Below are 21679 nucleotides of genomic sequence, written 5' to 3'. Positions count from 1 at the left end.
ATTTTTAAAACGGGGGGAACAGTTAATCAGCTCTTGGGTGTAGACGATAGATGGGTAGTTCACTTTTTTGAATGATAGCAGTTTAACATATGCCCAGGGCAGAATTTACCATTGTTCATTCATTTTTTGAATCGCTTATACTAATGTCCATTTACATTATCCTATTCCGGTCCGCATCTAGGCTTTTGTTCTGGAAGTAGATTTACGCTGTTTTCCTGCATGATTTTGGCAACTTTGCCATTTTGACCCACCTGGCGTGTCATAGCTCACTTCCGTAACGTTATCGCCGAGTGTGCGCGGACTCCGCCTCTTGTACGTCAGGTGTTCCAGCAGGTGAATAAAACATTGATGAGGAGGTGCAGCAGGCTGTGCAATACTCACACCACTTCCTGAACACTATTGTACAGCACTGACTGGCATTAAAAGCTGACAGTACCGACGGAACTTACTTCCCATGTGATAAAATTGTATAAGTGAAACTCAAAATCTCATTATTTTTCATGTCAGTGAAAAATATACCTCCAGATTATTCAGGAAGTTGCTCATGTTCTATCATGACATTCTTGTTCACTTCCTGGAACAGCTGCTGCTTGTTGCTGTAACTTGTAGACTCCAAGTATTGCTAAAAAAAAAAAAGCTGCAGAGATTTAAAGTCAAAGAAGCTATTTTCAGTGAAAAACAGCTAACATTCTAAATGTGGAATTATAAAAACAATGTGGGAAGTATTTAACCCTCCATGGTTGCTAATGTATCCTCTTCAAAGCCGAGTATTGACATAAAGATGTAACAAGCGCATTAGGAAAAACATAATTTTAGTATTGATATAGTGAGGTAAGAGTTTAAACACAACTTCAACAATACATACAGCTTGAATATTAAAAACATATTCCCATTGCCTTAAATACTGACATACAACAAACAGTGCAAAAACAATATGTGGAAAAACATCTCAACGTTAATGTGAAAACAATCAAGGCTGTGGTCTTTAAACTCAGTGTGTAGTGACATTTCATTTGTAACACCTGCTTCCATACCAAAAACCATAAAAAGGCAGTCAGGATAAAGGTTCACCACAAATAGAGCAAAATAATTCCAGTGCTGTAGATCAAGAGGAGAATATGTGGTTCAGTTTTTCTGGGAGTTATCCTCCTGTGTCATTTTCTCCCCTGAATGGTTGTAATTGTCTTTATGCACACGCTCAATCAGCTGTTCCATCTTCACCAGCTCCATCTGTCTTTGGAGGCTCCGGGTTCTCCTCCATGACGGGGTAGACCACTGAGCAGAGCTTTTGGCACAGATGAGTGAATTTCCCTGGATGTGGTTGGGGAAGGAATAATCTTGTTAGAGATAAAGGTAAACACATGCAAAACCTTTATATCAAAAGACACATCACAACCTAAGTCTTGATTAATGATATCCAATCAGTTTTTCAAGTGTTTCCTGATGAACTGGGACCCACCAGCATATGCAATTCTTTCACTGTTGTGGTTTGCAATATGTTTAATATTATTGTTAAAGCAAGCTACACACTGTAAACTAAAAAAAAAGTTTGTTACATTCTGTTTTCCTATTTTGTTCAACATTAAAGCTATTGAAGATTCCATACCCAATTATAACAGCTAACACTTTTTCCCTTGCAACAACTTTAAGATAAACTGAAATTAACTAAAGAAGGAAAGGCCTTACCAACAGCATTATCAAAACACAGTGGCTTGTTTTCCCAGTAGACTCCCAAGAAGTACACGGGCACACCCGTCATCATGATAGCCAGACCGATACCACAGACGACAGGCTCGGTGTACAGTGAGAAGATGAGCAGGAAGGCCCAGAACAGAAGATAAATCACCGGCCACACCAGGCTCACCTGGAGGGATGAGGGGACAGACAGTGATGTAATACATAATGTTAAATGGGTTTTGATAATTCCTTGGAAGTTGTTCAGTATGTGTCTTTTTACCTTGATGGGTCGATATATGTTTGGCTCTTTGATGCGCAGGACAATCTGCCCGGCGACAGTGACGCCGTAGAAGAGGTAGTTGATGAAACCCACATAGTTTATGAGGGTATAAATGTCACTTGTGCACAACATCAGCAGGGTGGATATCAGCTGAAGAAGAACAGAGGATGGTTTTATCTCTGCTGGAAGTAAAAGGCCATAAAAAGGGACAGAAAACAGATGCTGTATTTTTCTTTGGACTTACAGTAAACAGTAACGCTGGTATTGGTGTGCAGCTCTGGACATGAATCATGGCAAGAAGACGTGGGAGATGGCCTTCCCTCGCTCCAGCAAAAAACAGCCTGAGAAACAGAGCCAGAGGAAGGATAAGTTATGAGAATGGTGCCAGCTGCTGCCTGTTCACCGAGTGTGCTCCAAAGCCCAAAGACAAGGTCAGGAAACACACAGGCAGGTGATTGTGGAAGCAACAGTTCAGGTAAAATCTGTGGAAGTAAAAAATGCAGGGTGAAAAACTGAACACAAAAGGAACACAATAGGCTCAGCGTTTAGGATGTCAGTTGAACTTTGCAGTTTGAGTTGATTACAGCTCTGGAAAATCAAGATTTCTCCTCAGGCTGTTTTCCTTTTATCAAACCAGACTTTTAGTTTCTTGATCTGTAACTCTGCATTGTGCTTCACTCCTGTTAAGCTCACTGTTTTCACCCTGCTTATTTCAGCTTCTCCATGTTCATTTAAGGTGAGTTGGCAAACAAGCAGAGCAGCCACAGAGACTGGATGAAGGAGAAACTAGGACAAAGGGGTGGAGACATGGGAGACAAACTGACCGCGATGACGTGAAGAGGGAGCCATTGACCCCCCCAAACGTGGAGAGCGCCACAGACATGGGCATGATCCACGACATTACTCCTAGCAATTTCTCTCCAAATGTCTGAGAGAAATATCAGGAGTACAGAGAGAGAAAAGGAGGAGAAAACAAACATTTAAATATCAGCAACTAACCAGGGCAATTTTAGATGGGTGCAAACAGGCGGCAGACTTAGCATGCAGCTAATCTACAGTATGTGTGATTGCAGATAAGTTTAACTTCCTGGATCTTACAAACTCATTCAGATCTGAGTGGGAGTTTGTTTCCTCACCACTGCCACAGCATTTGAAGCCAGCAGCTCCTGTGGGCTCATGGCGGTGACGTAGGCCACATTGGCAAACACATAAACAAAGGTGACCACTGGGACAGAGATGAAGATTGCACGAGGTAGATTTCTGTGAGGATGACAAAAAAATACAGCTGTTAAAGTTTCAGTAAAAATAGATTATAAAATATTTGATTTAATATGTGGAAAAACTGAATAGATACTCAAAGAATATAAATGTGAATGACAGGGAGAGATGTTTTCATTTTGGTATCTGTCAGGGATCAATTTGTAGGTTGTTTTTGCTGCAGCATAGTCTCATGACTTGTTAAGAGGATCGTTCTCTTTCATAGCTCTGTCTACTGTTAGGTTGCAGTTGTTTTCCTTCTGTCCAGGTTTGTCGTGCATTTGTTTAAATAATGATTCACCTCTATTCTCTTCTGCTCTGAGACCTGGAAAACTCCTGCACTGTACAAAACCATCAAAATAGCTCCACAAAATTATCCCAGTCCTCTATGGACCAGCTGTTTTATCCTTTTTTTTTTATTAGACTACACAATTCGGTGATTTGAAAAAACATGTCCATGTAAAAAATGTGGCAAAGTGTGAGTCATGCTTTTGGTACAAAAAACTCCCAGATTGATCAAGGACCCAAAATAAAACTTCAGACAAGCTTTAACACTTTCAGCTTATTTCTTCAATGTTTTAAAGGGGACATATCATGCTTGTTTCTCCTTTTCAATATTCCAGACTAGGATGCCTGTAAAGCATTTCTGCTCTCAGTACAAGTCATTTAGTTCCTTCATTGCCCCACAATAGCGTTCTCAATATCCTCATTTTAGGCCATTCTGAAGATCTCGTTTCGAGAATGACCTCCAGTAACCTCGGCCCTTTGTGCTCTGATTGGTCAGTTCTATCAGAGGGGCGGAGGGGGTAGAGCCAGGGGGCGGTTTTTGCAGCATGGCAGTATTTACAAAATCGCCATATTGAATGGAGCAGACCGAGCGAGTTTGCTGTTTGCCAAAACTTCACCGTAAGGCATTGATAGCACTAATAAAATGGCAGAGTGTAGGATACGTCCTTTTGTATTAGACCCCGAGTCAGACGCCGACAGTTCTGCAGCTCAGGAGGAAGAAAATCCACCCGACACAGATCATCTCAGGACGCTTCAGTGTGGCGAGTCAAACCGGTACTGTAACATGTATAGTTTATATGTTTAAACTTGGCTCTTGGTGGGTGTATCCCTCGGTGGTGGTTGTGTGACTAACTGACATCACAGAGGAGGAGCTGCTTTATCAGATTACTCCAATAAAAAGAAAGGATCCTCGTGTCGTCACGAAGGTCGAAATCTCGCGGCCAAATGGCAATGACCTATTTTCAGAGGCATCAAATCTCGTTCTAGGATATCAGAAAAAATAAATCTCATTTTTTGAAAATTCAGGGGGTGAAAGGTCTTGTTTTCAACTTTATTATTTTATATGTAAGTATTAAATCAGGGATCAGCATGATATGTCCCCTTTAAATAACTTTGGTGCTTGGGACGAGTTAAGAAGCGGTAAAGTTAGCATCTTTAATTTTGCTTGCACAATTCTCTCTTATCCTTTAACACATGATTTTAATTTGATATTTGCTATTTGCTATTTGCTAGTGCAAATGTGCTTGTATGTAACCTGTATGGGTCAACCAGCTCTTCTGTGACATAGTTGAGGAAGTTCCAGCCTCCGTAAGCGAAGGATCCTTGTAGAAAGGAGAGAGCGATGAGTCCCACATCGTAGTCTCTGAAGGTCTCAAAGGCATGGACCGGCTCCAGCCAGTAGTAGTGGCCTAAACAATAAAACAATTTCACATTTAAAAGAAGCAAGGAGCTTGATGTGAATAGTTTTTCACTTCCTCAACCTGAACAGCAGAGGGCGCCAGACACAGCATACAAGTTTTAGTCATGATTTTATTTTGCAATTAACTGCTTTTAGTTACTATGAAGGCAGATTTTCAAGTGTTTTGACAAAATAAAAGCATAAAATAATGTCTTCTAAGAAAAATTTGAAGTAATTTGTGTAGTTAATCAAATACTCAAATTTAGTCTAAGTTTTAGAGCAAGACTTTCACCCTGTAAACAGCATCATAATCACGAAACACTGAATCTGTGGCCTCTAAAACATAAATAAAACATTAGGGACAGAATCATATGAATAGTCTGTTTTCTGGGAAGTGTGTGTGTGTGTGTGTGTGTGTGTGTGTGTGTGTGTGTGTGTGTGTGTGTGTGTGTGTGTGTGGGGGGGGGGTTATCAGTACAAAACACAGCTATGAGGCTATAATCCCTCTCTCATGTTGAGACCACAAATCCTGTGAAAGGCAAAGATGACATCAGTTTATGACGGTAACCAGAGTGCTGCCAATCCAAACACGAGAAGAAAAAGGAGAAGGCAACATCACCTTTGCATATTTGGACGACACCCATGATAATGATGAGGCCCAGGGCCAAAAGCTTTCCTGCTGTGAAGACATCTTGGACACATGTAGCCCATCGCACACTGTGGCAGTTCACCCACGTCAACAACACTGAAAGACAGACAGAGAAACAGCTTCAACATTAGGTATTGTTGTTCTGGGCTATTTATACGACACTTCTGCCCCATTTGCATCATCTGTCAAAATAAACCGGTGCCTGATGTGAATGCCATGCAACTTGTGCGCTGATAAAAGTAAGTGGCACATCGAATTCAAACCATATCATTTATCACCAACTCAGTTTTGGATGTGGGACTCTGAGCACGTTGCTCCATCCCACCTGTCATATGGGAATTAATTTCTCTCCTTGTTAAATATTCATTTTTGCCTTATGCTGTTTTTGCAGCATAATTTAATAGATGTGTCTAATCCAGTAAAAGAGATTATTGGCACAGGATTTTTAAGCATTTTACAATGACTCATCCTCAGTGCAAAGGGAGCTTAGAAATGTCACACTGCAGACACAAACAGAAAAGCTTGCCCCATGGCTGCAAAGGATCATGACAACCTCCCAACAAAGACCGCAGTCTAATATTAGTTATGCAAATAAAACGAGTCTACAGGATGTTGATCGTTTTAAACTTGAGATTGACGTTGACCTCCTGAACCAGGGGTGGCAGTGAAGCAAGGATGCACACCAGTTAGACATGCCATTATGCCCACAGGCAGTTAAGGAGGATATAAGACAAATGAACACTTTCTTCTCAAAGTCAGTGTTAGTTATCCTTTGATTATTTGATCAAGATTAGGATTTAAAGCAGACCTGCAGAAACTGCCTGAAGTAGTTGTACAACTACACTTAAAAATGTTTAAGATTTCTTCTTAGAGATGAATTTTCTCTGGGGCACTTTATGTGTTGTCTCAGTGTCATTTCAGTGAGGACAATGTGAGTCTTTTTGACAGCTGTTAAACTTTTGTGCAACACACAGCTTACAGTACATGGCCTCATAGAGTATGAAATCTCCCACCTACGAGGTTGTTCACTGACAGTAGCAGAGTGGAGTGTCTTTTTCAAGCAATATAAAAACAATAAAAAAGCCGTCTCAAAAATAATTCTTAAATCCTCCATTCCTGAAATACCACTTCAAAGATGACTCAACTGAGATCTATTTCTGTGAATGCACGATTCCCCTTTAGAAGCCATTTAATCATCAGTGTTGTCAGTGACTCACACAGGCAGACAGCAGCCAGCAGGCGGAGGCCGTTCTCCGGGGGAAGGCAGGAGGGGAAGAGAGGCTGGAGGACGTAGTTGGAGAAGGTGAGAGCAATCACAGCCTGGTTAGTCGGGTATATAACCAACACTGCTATCCACAGCCGCAGAAAACTGAGGGACGACAGAGACACAAGGCTAATGAGCCGTGAAAACAGAACCTGTGTCACACACTCATGTCTGACAATACTCAGCCTCATTACTGTTAAATGTGATAGAAAACAAAGGATAATACGCACATTAGCAAAGTGCTTTATAGAAATGCACTGAGGCATTTTTTTAAAGACAAGGGAGATGACTGGAAGTGGGTCAGTGATACTGTAGGATGATGAGAATAAAGAAACACATTAAGAGAGGCTTTAATTACATGGTGAGCACAGTGCTGGAGGAGGGGGTGGAACAGAGGTTTACTGAATATTCTCATTAATTACAAATGGCTTAAACATTCCTGTGAAGGACGTTTTCTGTACGGCACTTTTATGCATCATTTGACATAATACTACAGGAACAATGAAGTGGAACAAAGCTTTTCATACAGAAACCCATGAAATTACTGTATAGCCCATTGTGCAGGTAATTATGTAATTTTTAGTGTCTTTCAATAAGGATATTATTCTGGGGGTTTTCTGTGGGAAAACTGCATTTCCATACAAAGGTTGAAGGTGTTTGTCTCGGTGGAATTTTTTACAAAATGGTCAGATAAACAGACTTAAAAAAGGTAAACATGCTGCTTTTCTACATCATCTCATTCTATGCCTGTGCTACAGTCTGTTGTTTTAAAGCTTCCACCTTCACTTTTTGTTGAAACCAACCATGAAAGCAATAACTGTATCCCTAAATAAGTTCATTTGTACAGACCTAAGATATGAATGCTTTATCTCCTGAAGGGCGGACTTGTGCACTTGAATCTCTAAGGGAAAGCATGAAATCCTCATGATGCAAACTGAGGTAGGAATCACATGCTTTGAGCTACAACTCTGAATTTAGTGCCTTCTCAAACTCATCCCTGAATCTTCTTCACTACTAACCACACAATGTCTTCAGAATGTGTTTCTGCTGATTTCTTGTAATCTCTGTTGATATCCTGTTTTAATGCTCTCATTGGAAACATTGTTTTTCTTTATGTTACAATGTTGCAAATGTTTTAATTTGTTACTCCTCTGGAGCAGAAACAGTAACATTTCATTACAAAGAGGGAAAACAGTAGGTTACTATTCTGAAAAAGTTTAAACCCAATATTAATATGATACTGTTAATCTTAAAATGCCTAAAAAAAATAATAATGAAATAACAAAAATGAGTCCATCTCCTACTTTGACCAAATCAAGTACTGGAGTGTGTAAATTAGATTGAGTATTCAGTGCATTATACATAAATGACTAAAACACTTCAGTAAATGTTACTTCCCCATTTTGTTTTCAGATAAACTGCTGCTACTTGGAACATAAGCACAGGACCAACATAAGTGTACAGCAGAAATTATAAACCAGGATTGGAAAGCAATTTTTTAAAGTGTTGACAGCTATAGTTTATTTCCCATTGTCGGCACTAACCTTGCAACAACTGCCACTAAGGCTACTGCAGGTGGCAGTTTCCACGTGGCTAGTGACATAGTTCTGTTTGGGGAGGCAGAAGATTGTTTTTGTTTTTATATGTTTTAATACTGGAGATTTACAGGAGAATACTAATACTGGAGGATGGCGCTCAAATACAGTCGTTTCCTGGCCAAAACAAGAGACTTGACAGAAAGAGGCTTGAGCGGTGAGGAGCTTGAGAAATGAGGTCTGCAGCCACTCTCTTACTCTGACCTGAGATGGAATACACTGACAAAGAATCATTGCATAGCAGTGTAAGCACTGAAGCTCTTCACTCGCATTAATCCTGGTACATGCAGGCATTGCCAGCTGTGCTCCATCAGCAGGAAACACTGACTCCCTCCATCAAAGAAGCACTCACACTGAGGGTTTCATCAGTTTCTCATGACACTATTCATACCATGATCAATAACTGGACTCCCACATGAACATGGTAGAACTTTCTTTTAAACCCAGCCTAACAAACAGATGAACATTTTTAATCCTCACCCAGCCAGTCCCCCAAAGATGTCCTTCACATACGAGTAGTCTCCTCCTGACTTAGGGATGGTGACGCCCAACTCTGCATAGCAGAGAGCACCGATGGCAGTGATGGCACCCGTGGAAACCCACACAATGAGAGCCACACCCACTGAGCTGGCGTTCTCCAGGACCCCTTTAGGACTCACAAAAATCCCTGATCCAATGATGTTACCTGGATATTTTAAGAAAGAACAAAGGACAGATGTTACCAATGTTTTTAAAAATGCTCCAATGTCAATTATAGCCTGCTTTTTAGTAGTTGGACAAAAACAGCATAGAATCAAACTATCAGATTTAAAACCTCATACAGCCTCCTGTTACAAGCCGCCTGTTTCCTGAAGTGTTCCTGTTTTACACGTTCCCTCCATAAAACTGACTCAGGCTGTATGCTGTAACTGCATGTTTGAAATCTTTCTGGACAAGTTCAGGGCAAAGAAATATAACCTTCCACACACTTCTGAGCTGAATTTTCACTTTGCACTGCATTCAACACTTGACAGATATCAAAGCTTTTACTGTTCAACCGGCTGAGACAGCCAAAATATTTTTCTATGCACCCTTTCTCTTTTTCCTCACAGAAAAGACGTCTGATCTTTCTCCTTTAATGCCCGTAGAGCTGGCAGAATGAGTTCAACTCCTGCACCTGCTGGGACCAGCGGTAAACAACAAATCAAAGTTTCAGGACACGTACAGTTTGTTTGACTGTTCAGAACATACACAGAGAGGATTTCAGAGGCAGAGGAGCTTCTTTAAATTGCTGCTGAAGAAAGCCTGAGTTAATAACTCAATCACTGTGATGGCAACAGTTGTCAATTACTGGTTGTACAGTGTAAGCCTGCAACTAAGAGTTATTTTGCAACAAGGCTGCTTTAAACCTCAATACAACAAGTCCAGTAACAGAAATTTTTAAGAAAAGCTGTTTTTTGGGGAAACTTATTAGTTTTGAGTTTTTGCATAAATTTATCCACAGATCATATGGGGTACAGCTGCAACATGTCAGTGGTGCAGTCATCCTGCTCCGAGCATGCGTCAGACTATGATGGAAAATGCTGTTGCAAGAATAGTGGACACCCAGCCATTAGTGAGATTGCTTTTTTTTTTTATTGATTTTATTTTTTTTCTCTGCATTCGTGGGAAGGAGACCAATAGTTCTCTATAGAAACTAATTGTGATGATGGAAGAGAGCATGCATGATCCTGATGATCCTGAAATTGGAAGCAGCTCTGTACTGCAAATTTAGGTGATAGTTCTGTTGATGCATCTTAGCTAGTATTGTAATATATCTTATAAAAAGAAAAAAGGAGCAAGTTTATACCTCGTAGTTAAGGGCAAATAATTCATAGAATCACATTTTAACCAGTTAACAGATACATTGTTTAAGTGAGCAATGAGAATTAGTAGGCCCATGTAGAACTGATACCGTCAACATATGGGATAAATTCTGTACAGAAAAGGTCTGTTGCTGTGAATGATGGGTAACGCCACTCACCGATGATGATGCCACAGGCGCTGACTAAGCCGATCTGTTTCTTCAGAGCAACTCCGGACCCTCCTGCGTCTTCTGCTCCAGACTTGGGGTCTGGAGGCTCAGACTGGCCTTCACTCCCGTTGCTAGTGCTCCTCTTCCTTGGACCCACCGTCATCCTGAAGACCTGTCCAGTGTACCCCTCTGTCGGGCCCGGATACCTGCAGCAGCACCACCCTGCTTACCCTAGCAGTGCAGCAAAGATAAGGTTTTAAGGTGGAGCTCTTTGATAAAGTTTATGAAAGCTCCGCGTGTATCTATCCCCAGTCATATCTGCTGACTAATTTCCCTCATGCCCATTAGATGAGAAAATGCCGGTGGCAGTGGTTTCTATCTTTAGTTGACTACAGTGAAGCTAAAAATAGAAACCCATCCCAGCATTAATAATTCAGAGCAACACCAGCGGCCCAGGAGGAAACTTTGTCTTAGGTTTGGTTCGAAAACAATCCAAAAGAAAGTTTAAGTTGTCAGGTTTTTTTTCAGGAACAATAGGTCAAAGTCACCCTGTGTAAACGTTGAGATATTTGACAAACCACTTTAGCAGCTCCCAACAGGACGAGCACGAGCTCTCAGCCGGCTACCGAAATGTCCAATTAACCAATCAGCACTTGGCTCGTGCTCTTTGTTTCTCTAATTTAACCCAGAAAAAGAACTCATTAAAGTTTTTACTCACCTCCCCAGCAGCTGCAGTGATCGACAAAACGTCCAAAAGCTCCGTGTTATGTTACAGACTTCATATTCGGCCAAGGCACTGGCCGTGATCAGACTCGGGGTAACAAAGAGCTCCCAGCTGATAGCCTCGATAAATAGAAAGCTGGTTATTTTTAGCCAATCAGCGCAGCGTAAATTGTCGACACGTCTTATAGGCCCTGCCCACTATGCCATTGACAGAATGTACACTTTTTATCTAACGAACTGGCTTCAATCCCGCGTTGGATGTACAAAATGAGTCGTGTATTTACATTTTAAAGTATTATATAGGGATATAAAAATAACTCTGAGTTGCTAAATAATAAAGAAACTGGTGTGAGGACAGAATAAGGGAAAGTGTTCTCAAAAATCCCAAATTTTGTAAGGTTTGATACAGATTTCTGTTTTTGGTTTAGAGTTGGTTATATAATCTAAATTCTCCTATTTTCTACATTGTCCAGCCTGTTACAAACCCCCCTCAAAAGAAATGTTTTAGCTATATAGCTGGTTTTGATTAATGACTATCTTTGTGTCTGTATTAACCAAAAGGAACACAAGTGTTGACAAAAATTTGTCTGAAGACACCTAAACATTTGACCCCTCTTCTAACCCACTGGTTTGACTTCTGTGCTTTTAAAGATATGTGCAAAGTGTATGGAGCATGATAAGAGCACACAGGGGGCGTGTGCATGGGCCGGCACTCTGAAGTCATATAGATCTTTGACCGACTTTAGAGACAACCAAGAGCATATTGAAATGCCTTTACAGATTATACTGAATATAGTGGTGTCATTGATGCAAATCACACTTACATCTAACAAAACTGTGCAATTGATTTAGAGCTGATTCATTGTATGTGACCAACCCAAACCAAGAGTTCATCTGCAGTAAAATAAACAAGCCAATCAGTATAATTCTTTTGCTCTACATTTTTCAGGTTGAGCTGTGCTCTCATCAGTGATGATTACATGTAGTTTAGCACACCGACATCTAGAATGCCATCTAGTGGACAATTTACACCCTTACAGCATCATTTAAGCAAATGCTTCTACTTTTGATTGAAAGTTGTATGATGGCATTTTATCTTTGAAAAATTGACACTGTGATTCCAAGAACTCTCAGAGTGTATGAATAACAGAACACCTTTTTTATTGACACGGTTCAAACAAACACAGACAGATTAACAAAAGGTATGAACAGACAACCTTCAAATGTTAGGGGACCTGAAGTGTGTAATTTTCCTCTGGCAAACTTTGTGGAAAGGGGGCATTTCATCAATGTGTGTGTATGTGTGTGTGTTGGTATGGAATGTGTGTTTGGTAAGGCAAAGGTCTGGTTGGGTCGAGTGTGTGTATCAGCAAGGACTGGTTAAGAACAGAGCGAGGACATTGACTTTTTTTTAAAAAAAAGAGAGAGAAACGGTGGCGCTAGTTTGACCTTGTCAGTTACAGCAACGGCACACTTTGTGTAGAGGTGAGAGTCAACGTCTGCTTAAACAGACTTCTCGAAACCACACAATGTGAAATCTGTTTTATCCCATTAACATTTTCATTGACTCCAAAGTGCACTCCACTGCTCCTCTCAAAACCCAGACTGCACTTTATTCCAGCTTTTACCTGTGAGTATATAAAGAGCCAGGCTACCTTGACTTCAACCGACACCAGGGCTAACAGTAACGTGTGTGTGCGCTGACGTGCTGCCTTCACAGGCCGATGGTGTAGGAGCGTCCAGCTGGGTTGTGGATGGCAGAGCAGGAGGGCTCAGTCACAGCCCACTCGTACCACACCTTTTTCCCGTTGTTGCAGCGCCAGAACCGCACTGTGACATCATCCTCCCGAGTCAAAGAGATTGGTTGCTGTTGAAAGAATTGATAAGTCAAGAGGTAATTATGCAAATGATAAAAATCTGTTAATGCTGCTAAATTAAGCTAAGCTTTAAACCAAAATGAAAATAAACAATCTCAACTATCTGAAAACAGACTGCAACAACAGCTCGTTTTGCCATTAAAACTGCTTCTGAAAACAGTGCAGGCATGACATGTCACATTTGACTAACCCTTGGGATTCCAATGTCACCGGCAGAATCATTTAAAATACCACCTATTATTAAATGACATAGCATTTACAAACCACTTTATGACTATAAATTGTATAAATAATTATGATAATATTGATAAAAAGTTGATAAAGAGTAAGAGCATGTTCATTAGGGATGGGTACCAAATTAGGTACTTTTATAGGTACTGATCGAATTCTGTCTGCAGTACTGATTCATGTAAAATCAAATGGTACCATGTTTAGGTACCTAAATGGATCCTTGGGACTATGAGAGAGCGAAAGAGTAGGTGTCCATAGTGGACATGAAGACAGTATTGCAAGGTTATATACTGAAGAATAAATATGTTAAATTGAAAAACTTTGAGATTTCGCTATCAAACAAAGTAATATTTATTAGGGCTGGACAATTAATCAGATTTTAATTGTGATATCAATTTTGCCATCTGACAATCATAAAAACAATATAATCGAAGAAAAACAATTAATATGCCACACAGTGTAGCTGTATGCAAGTTCCTGTGCTTCATAGCTCTTCTGTGCTCCATGTGCAGCCACAGCGAGTGTGTGTGACTTATGTGTATCAATAATACTGTATGTGCCACTTGCTAGTTCTTTAAAGTTGTGTTTAAATCAGTACTGAAGTTTTTGAATAAATGAATAATTGTGTATATTAATTGTGATTTCAATAATAATAATAAAATAAAATAAAATAATCTGGATTTTTATTTTTACCATAATCTCCCAGCCCTAATATTTATTACCTAATAAACACACAAAAGTACCAAAACTTGGTACCGTTGAGGACCAATACTGTGCATCGGTACCCATCCCTAGTGTTCATAACTTGGAATAATGTTGTAATAATTATTACATACATTAATATACAGCTCAGGAGACATTACTGAGTTACATCTACTATTAGCCATGCTTGTCCTGAACTCACAGAGGTGCAGGACTTCTTATTACAGTGAAAAATGAGTCCACAGTGATTAAAAAGAATCCAAACATCGAAATTAGAAGATCTCTTAATTAAGTGCCACCACCAATATTTTTCCTTAGTTTTTAGTTCCTTAGGCTTGAGGCTTAGCTTGAGGATACCTGAAAATGTTTTATAGATACCAATCCCTTATTTTTCCAATTTTTAAAAGGTTAAAATAGGAAAAATCATTTTCTGTTTTACTCTCCTTTTTAAATGGTTTATAGCTTCTTTTTTTTTCAACTGCATGAAGACATAATTGAGTTACACCAGCCTGTAGTCATGGTTGTCCTAAATTTATAGAGGTGCAGGTTTTCACTTTGTAGAGAAAAATTAGACCACAGTGAGTAAAAATGTGACAGACACAAAAAAATGACCAGAGACTGCTGGGGATCCTGAGGATTAATATCTCACTTGCTCTGCACACAGCTGACACTGACTTTGACAACCTGTAGCTCTGTACGATATGCCTGGCATCTGAGTTGGAGGAAAAAGCCTTTGCAGATAAAAATCACGAACTCTAAATGTGCCAGTTGTTTTAATAAAGAAGTATTTTACATTACATCGAAAGAGCGCTGACTCACCTTGAGAGGGAAGAGGATGGGGAACCAAGAAAACATCCCAGGTGAATGTGTATCTGGTTTTATACCTGCCAAAAACACACACAATAGTAAAAATCCATACTAAGATCTAAATCCTGGTAAAGAATAAACCCCTCTCTATAAAAGACAACTTACTAAGTGTGACATCTTTGTACAGTGTTGTCTCAAAGTATCCCGCAAAACCGTGGAGCACAGAATTACAACCCACTGAGAATCTGAGGCACTGATACCGGTTGTTGTTCATGTCTGGAGGAAGAACGAAAAAAAAAAAGAACATCACACGAATATCAAAGAGGATTGTTCTCTTGCTTTGTTGTGTTACTTTTAGTCTACCTGTTGAGGGGTGTGTGAAGGTGAAACAGGGTTTGGGCTCTGCCAGCTGGTGGAAGTTGTGGAGGCGCACCACGTACGGCGTCTCAAAATGGCACTCTGGGTCTTTGTCGCGCTCTCGACACCCCCGTACTTCATTGTAAAGCTTGGAGGATGATAGCGGGGCCAGGAAGGACGTGTAGGAGCAGGGAATGCTCACGCCGTCATCTGAGAAGTACAAGATGAGGCAGAGGGAAGAGAAAGCGTTTGAGATTCAAACAAGCGTGAAAGGTGTCGCAGGTAACAAATGTTCAAGGACTCTGTTTCCTAACGCTCCGTACAGGAAGCATTCCTTTTTTTTTTTTTGGACCATAAGGCAAAAAGGACCATCATACTAATAAGCTGAGTTTACATGACCAATATAAAGTGTTTCACTGGTGTTAAAACTCACATGCAGCCTTACACTCATTTAAACTAACAGGCAAAACTTTCACTTAAATTCTTCAAGTGTTGAATACAGTCAGAAAACTTCTTGTGAAACCTGAAAACCTGTGGCTCCCAGTCCACCTCAGTCCAGTTCTTAATATTCAAATACTATGTCTGTAGCTAATCTTTCCCCCCTCAGTAAATAATGGAGGAAAATTCCTACAGAAATCTATATTGTACAGAGTGGTTGCATACATCATCACATGAGGTTGATTCTTTCAGTAATCATCAGAGTTCACGGAAACACTGAAGTACCTTTGAGGAAGTGCTGCGCTCCATCTAAGCACTCAGGGGAAAGTTCATTGTCACCGAACGATCCAAGCAGCTCACTGACGATGATGTCGGCTTTCTCAGGTGCAGCCCACTCCCGCATGTCACATGACACCACTGTCACCTGATCACCCCACTCCTCAAAGCGCCAGTTCTCCAGCCTGAACCAGCAGAGACCAGTCAGTGTTTGTGCATTAAAATGAACACATCAGCATTACAACATTAAAGAGTCCGATTCCACATCTCAACACCAACAAACAACTTTGTGTTATACAACCAAAATCATTCAACTGATTTTTCAGTTTTGCCTGTAAATTTTTCCATAGTCACTGTTAAAAAGAGCGTCTCTCACTCACGTGATTACAGCATTAGGATTTTTCTCCACAGCGTACACCCTCAGCTTTCTGTCAGCATGTTTGGCAGCACGCAGCGATGCACTGACCAGTGGACCCCTCCCTGCTCCCAACACCATCAACACCCTGTGAGGAAGAGGCCACACTGTTTCTGAGGATCCTTCAACCACTGCTAAATGGCATTTATTAATACAGGGGTCATATTACTCCCAGAGATACTCCTCTGTGTTTCTGTGAGTGAAGAGAATGCTAAGTTTTTCAATACACTATAATTATATAGTAATCAAATATCGAAGAACTTAATTTTTAAATTTCCTAAATGTTACAAGGCAGACTTGGGAAAAGATACTCACTGAACATTTGTATCTTTCTGCTCCTCTGGGACTCGGTCAAGTAGACATTTATAAACAGCCTGTAGACACAAAAGTGAGACAGCAGTGTGAATGACTGACACTTCAAACATGCATAATACTGGTTCTCAATCGGTCACTGAAGCACTAAGCAACAGTGTGCTTAAATGACCATCTATAAAATCCATGTTTCTGTTTTTCTAACTTTACTGTGTTCATGACCTGTGAATAGTTTGCTGTGTGCGATGCTCTTACCTGTTGGTACTGAGAATATTTAATAGGATCTTTCTCAAACACTTCATATGTCTGAGACTCCAAGTTGTCCATGAGTGGCTAAAAGAAAAAGGAACCGTAATCTCAGTCCAACATCATACCAACGTGCCAACACATTCAAAGCAAGTAAACAAAAACAAGACTCCCTCACCTGGAGAGGGGACTGCAGGTAGTCTTCGTAGCCCTTGGCAAAGAGCTCATAAGCATTTGGTGCAGGACGGTTCTGGTTGAGGTATTCCAGGTACTGAAGGTAGGACCTGAAGTCCTTCTCAGTGTGGCGACTGGTTCCTGTGAAGATGAACTGGGCCTCCAGCTGAGAAAAGAAATTTAATTGAACCACTTGTGCACTTGGCGGGTAATTTATTTCAGATAAATCTGTTCCCTTGTACCTTAAAGAGAGAGAAGATCATCCTCTGGTGGGCTTTTGACAACACAGGGAAGCCTTTCTTGTTGGTGAGGAAGATGCTGGTGGGAAGTATTGCTGCTTTGATTGGTTCCCCGAGCCACTTATCGATCACAGCGTCTGATGGCATGTCTGCTCCCACTTCAATAGCTTCAGGAATACAAACAAAAAGAGCATTTTCAGTGGCAGAGTAGACCATAATTATTTCTTAATGCACTGACTTTGCCACAGGCTGTTTCTTCACAGTATGTCCTCTCACCAAGACAGATCCTCTTGTTGTAATCACAAAGGGTTCTAAACGAGTGCCACCTGAAAGAGCAGAGGCAAGTAAACACCATGCATCAGGATTTTAAAGGAAATCAATAAGAGCTGTTTTAGCATGCAGACAGCACCAGACTGCTCGGGAAGTGGACTGTGGGAAACTTACCAGCTCCAGGTCTTCTCATCAACACTTAGATCATCAATGCAAGTGTTTGGTTCGTTCTCAATCAGATCCTCCCTCATGTCTTCTGGAGCCATCAGTGGAACACGAATCCAGAACTAAAATACAGACGACAGCAGCAGTTATCTCTCTGCCAAGCTTCTTCTCTGCTGTGTGATTACAATCTACACGTGCAAATGTGCTTTGTGTCTTACGTTGGAGGTGTGATGTCCAGTTTGGATGTGGTTTAGCAGCAGCCGGGCGAGGTTAGCAGAACGAGGGCCCATCAGGGGGATCATGAAGACAGGCAGACCCAGGTAGGCTGAAAAGTTGAGCTCCTGTGCCAGAGCCTGGACAGGCAAAAAAAAAAAGTATTAAACATGAAGCGTGAATAAAAGTAACTACATATGTGCCTCTTGAGATTAAGAAGTCAGAGATGGGGTAAAGGAACTTACTGCCTCTGAGTTTCTGCGTTCTGTCTCGATCTCTGAATCTGCATTGATCCATGGAGAGAGCTTACCAACGATGAGTGTGTTCCAATCTATACAGAGCGTGATGAATGAGTTAGGAAAGAAAACAAGAACTTCATGTCAGACCTTGGAGTCCGCAAAGCTCTCACTGACAACAATTCCCTGCTTCATAGTTTCACAATGAGTGTGGACATTAAAAGTAGAGACAGGTCACTTTTTTCAATAGAAAGGTCATTGAACCCGCTGTTATTAACACAAAATAAACAAACTGAGAGATTGACTGCTTCAGGACAGTGATATTTAAAGGACCCCAGCAGAATTTGTCCCATCAAGCGTGTTTGGAGGATTCACTTAAAATGGATCTACTGATTATATGTTTTAATTCTAAGTTTTAGGCTTCTGATTTTATTAACTGTCAGTGTCATAAATGTCTATCCCTTGAAACTGGATTTTTTTGTGTAAAAACAAAACAGAAAAAAACAGATTCAGAGAAAAGGCAGGTCCAGAGAGGGCTCCTTATGAGTTTGACTACTTTGATAAATTTCCACCTCAGTGGACCACAAAGATCTATTCTATTTTGGGTTTTTTTTTCTATTTGAGTACAATGGGAAGGTTCATACTCTCATAAAGATTTTTTTTTTCAATATTTTATTCATCGCTGCAATTTACTGGCGCCCGTTGTTTGATGACACTTGGTTGCACTGACCTCTTCCAGACAGCAGCAGGTCTGATCGGGTCTGGGCACCAGCTCTGGTTTTAGCGGGCTCTAATTCAAACTCTCTCCTGAACCTCGAGTGGAACAGGGGCATGCAGAGGAAGTCAAACCTGAAGACAAGAGGAAAGAGACCCATCATTAATAAAACCGCGGTATGAATTAAAATATAAGAAAATAATGTATAGCACTTTTTTTAATTTATTATCAACCCAGCCCATGTTTTCCAACGAAGCCAACTGCAGAAGTGTCACAAACTGTGAAAACTAGCGTCTAGCATCATTGTGAGTGGGCACGTGCTGGTAATTTACCGGCTAGCCTAGCGAGCATCTCAGTCATCATGCTAGCAGACACACGCATCAACAACATGCTAGAAACCAGCTCGATAAGCTTTGTTTTAATGAAGACAAAAAACTTTAAGTGCCTAGTGAACTACTCACCCAAGTTTGGCGACCGCAGCTAACGTGTCTGCTACCTCCGGCACACAATTCAAATCTCTCCCGCAGGACACCCTGCTCCCCGTGCTGGCGGACGCCATGGTTTTAGCCGACTGCATTGATTGACTGGCTGAGTTACTCCTGTGCCGATGAAACTGCCTCCATACTGGATCTACAAGGATATGTGCGTTTATGGCACGGCAACGTTCGGGGGAGCCAAAATGGCTACACGACTTCTGTGGTTGCACCTCTCGTAAATTACCGCGTGAATTGGGAGTCTGACTCCTCATTTTATAAATATTGCGCTCAACGGTTGACATTTCATTTAAAAGTTTTTAGTCTTTCTACAGAATCCCTTCGACGAAATGATTTACTGACACACGTTTCAAATTGTTAAAGTATGAGTCACCAAAGATATAATTTGACGTTATTTCTTTAAAATCATAATACCGTCCTACAAAATCCATTGTTTCTAACTATATAACAGAAAAAAACACAATAAAAATAGCATTTAGGCCTATATGTATTGAAACGCTGTTGGGTTAGTAAAAAAAAAAAGCCTTTATTGTTAGTTACAGTGTTTGGGGGCTTCTAAGATACTTTATTTATACATATGCAAGATTTTCTCTTTAGGTTATTTTTTAATGGAGCAACAGTTTGGCAATTTGTCTTACAGAGATTGAAAATGCTGTTGCTGCTTGCCTCTCTCTTCTGACAGTAAATTGAAACTGCATTGAAAGATAAATTAACTTGCACAGTTACCAAGATGACTCAGGCACTCCTCAGAAAATATGACGTTTGCAGAAAGAGGCTTCACTAGTAATTACTTTCACAGCAGCAAGAGGATAAAATATCACTTATGTCAACTCAGACGCTTTCAACCGTTTGTTTACACAAGGTGTCATGTTTAAGACAGCTATAAAAGGGTAGCAGTGCTTATTTCTCAGACTGGCCAGAAGGTTTGACATTTTGAGTTGACAGCATTAGTCATAAATACACACCAGGGAGGACTTTGCAGGTTTATTTTTTTATTTGACCAGTTTTTGGAAGGGCTGACGGGTTGTTTGAATTTGAGGAATACTTTTTTTTTGCTGAAAATTTTAGAAAAACAAACAAACAAAAACAACTGGTTGTTTGATCATTGTCTGGTTCAGCACACTGTCATGGCTCTTGAAGACATTTGTGGTTTTAAAGATACTCCTATCCATCACAAATGGTCACCTGCCTCTCCGTTTGAAGATGATTTAGCTTCATCCATTCATTTGACTAACTTTTGCAAATTTGGATCGAGGACTACAAAGAAATCAGGGCAGCATCACGAGACTCCACTGAATTTCTTCATACCAACTATGTCAAACTCTGCGTCCTGCAACCACAGTCTCACTTTCTCCAAACATTCAGTGACAGTCTGCAGACCTTTCCCTCTGTCACATGGAACAACAACTCTGGGATTCATCTTTCAAGGTGGGGTCATTGCAGCTGCAGACACTCGTGCCAGTGCTGGGGGACTTGTTGCATGCCCATTTGTTCACAAGATCACTCCTATTCACTCACATTTAGTGGTGACTTCTTCAGGGAGCGGTGCGGACTGCATGCTGTGGGAGCGAATCCTAACCAGAGAGATCAGACTCTACCAACTTCGGCACAGACATCGCCTCTCAATTCGTGGTACTGCCAAGCTTCTGTCATATATGCTGCACCCCTTTAAAGGGACTGAGGTGTGTGTGGCTCTCACACTGTGTGGCTGGGATAAAGAAGTTACAGCATCACCCAACAGTGGTCCAAAGCTGATATACGTGTGCAGCGATGGAGCTCGACTACAGGGAGATGTCTTCTCTGTGGGCTCAGGCTCTCCTTACGCTTACGGAGTCTTGGATGGGGAGCTGAGGTGGAGTTTGAGCAAAGAAGAGGCCATCTCCTTGGCAAGAGAAGCAGTGTTTAGAGCCACTCACAGGGATGCATACTCTGGGAATAACGTGGACCTCTTCCATGTCACATCTCAGGGTTGGAGCCAGAGGAAGAGAGAGGACTTGAAAGAGGAATATTATAGAGACATGGAGAGGAAGGAAAAGATGGTCAAGGAAAGGAAAAGGCTAATCAAATGAGATGCATTTTCAAGGAGGTTTTTTATTCATTATTCATTCAGACTTTTTTTGTCAAGACATTTGTTGCATTGAAGTGCTGTGTTTATGTTTTTGTTTTTTTTTTAAAGAGAGCGAGAACCTTTTTTTTTTTGTAATTACACATTCTTCTAGAATTCAATGAGCTTGTTGTGGATAAGTCATGCTCCTGAAGGATAGTTGCAGTAGTGAAGAGAGAAAACTGGGACTTTGGCCTACTTCAGGGCATGCTGTATTTGTATAAGACCTAAATCTATTTGAGCTGCCAAAGATAGCTGAAAATACCAGTCTACTGCATTCCTC

General features: G+C 40.8%; 3 protein-coding genes across 3 annotated transcripts; 1 reads left to right on the top strand and 2 right to left on the bottom strand.

Moving 5' to 3' along the window:
- Nucleotides 1-631: 631 nt before the first annotated feature.
- Nucleotides 632-11270, bottom strand: slc7a8b (solute carrier family 7 member 8b). The gene is made up of 12 exons (XM_074688944.1): nucleotides 11121-11270; nucleotides 10412-10633; nucleotides 8890-9094; nucleotides 6768-6919; nucleotides 5521-5646; nucleotides 4758-4911; nucleotides 3094-3217; nucleotides 2782-2885; nucleotides 2202-2298; nucleotides 1958-2107; nucleotides 1687-1864; nucleotides 632-1311 (listed from the first exon to the last, which is right to left on the bottom strand). The coding sequence occupies exons 2-12, from the start codon at nucleotides 10563-10565 to the stop codon at nucleotides 1199-1201; spliced, it is 1557 nt and encodes a 518-aa protein (XP_074545045.1). The 5' UTR covers nucleotides 10566-10633; nucleotides 11121-11270; the 3' UTR covers nucleotides 632-1198.
- A 1271-nt stretch (nucleotides 11271-12541) lies between these two features.
- Nucleotides 12542-19510, bottom strand: prmt5 (protein arginine methyltransferase 5). Its single transcript, XM_074689577.1, has 16 exons — nucleotides 19260-19510; nucleotides 18814-18932; nucleotides 18093-18178; nucleotides 17853-17987; nucleotides 17644-17756; nucleotides 17476-17525; nucleotides 17203-17366; nucleotides 16965-17126; nucleotides 16796-16873; nucleotides 16544-16602; nucleotides 16194-16316; nucleotides 15823-15998; nucleotides 15106-15309; nucleotides 14908-15018; nucleotides 14755-14819; nucleotides 12542-12992 (listed from the first exon to the last, which is right to left on the bottom strand). The coding sequence occupies exons 1-16, from the start codon at nucleotides 19373-19375 to the stop codon at nucleotides 12840-12842; spliced, it is 1914 nt and encodes a 637-aa protein (XP_074545678.1). The 5' UTR covers nucleotides 19376-19510; the 3' UTR covers nucleotides 12542-12839.
- A 909-nt stretch (nucleotides 19511-20419) lies between these two features.
- psmb11a (proteasome 20S subunit beta 11a) lies at nucleotides 20420-21361 on the top strand. The gene has a single exon (XM_074689317.1). The coding sequence runs from the start codon at nucleotides 20420-20422 to the stop codon at nucleotides 21359-21361; it is 942 nt and encodes a 313-aa protein (XP_074545418.1).
- The last annotated feature ends 318 nt before the right edge of the window (nucleotides 21362-21679 follow it).

This window comes from Halichoeres trimaculatus, unplaced genomic scaffold (assembly GCF_033239565.1).
Source record: "Halichoeres trimaculatus isolate MK-OKI-2021-1 unplaced genomic scaffold, fHalTri1.1 fHalTri1_scaffold_15, whole genome shotgun sequence".
In the NCBI taxonomy this organism is placed as follows: Eukaryota; Metazoa; Chordata; class Actinopteri; order Labriformes; family Labridae; genus Halichoeres; species Halichoeres trimaculatus.
The sequence above is the reverse complement of the archived record's forward strand: the minus strand, read 5'-3'. Positions and strand labels throughout refer to the sequence as shown.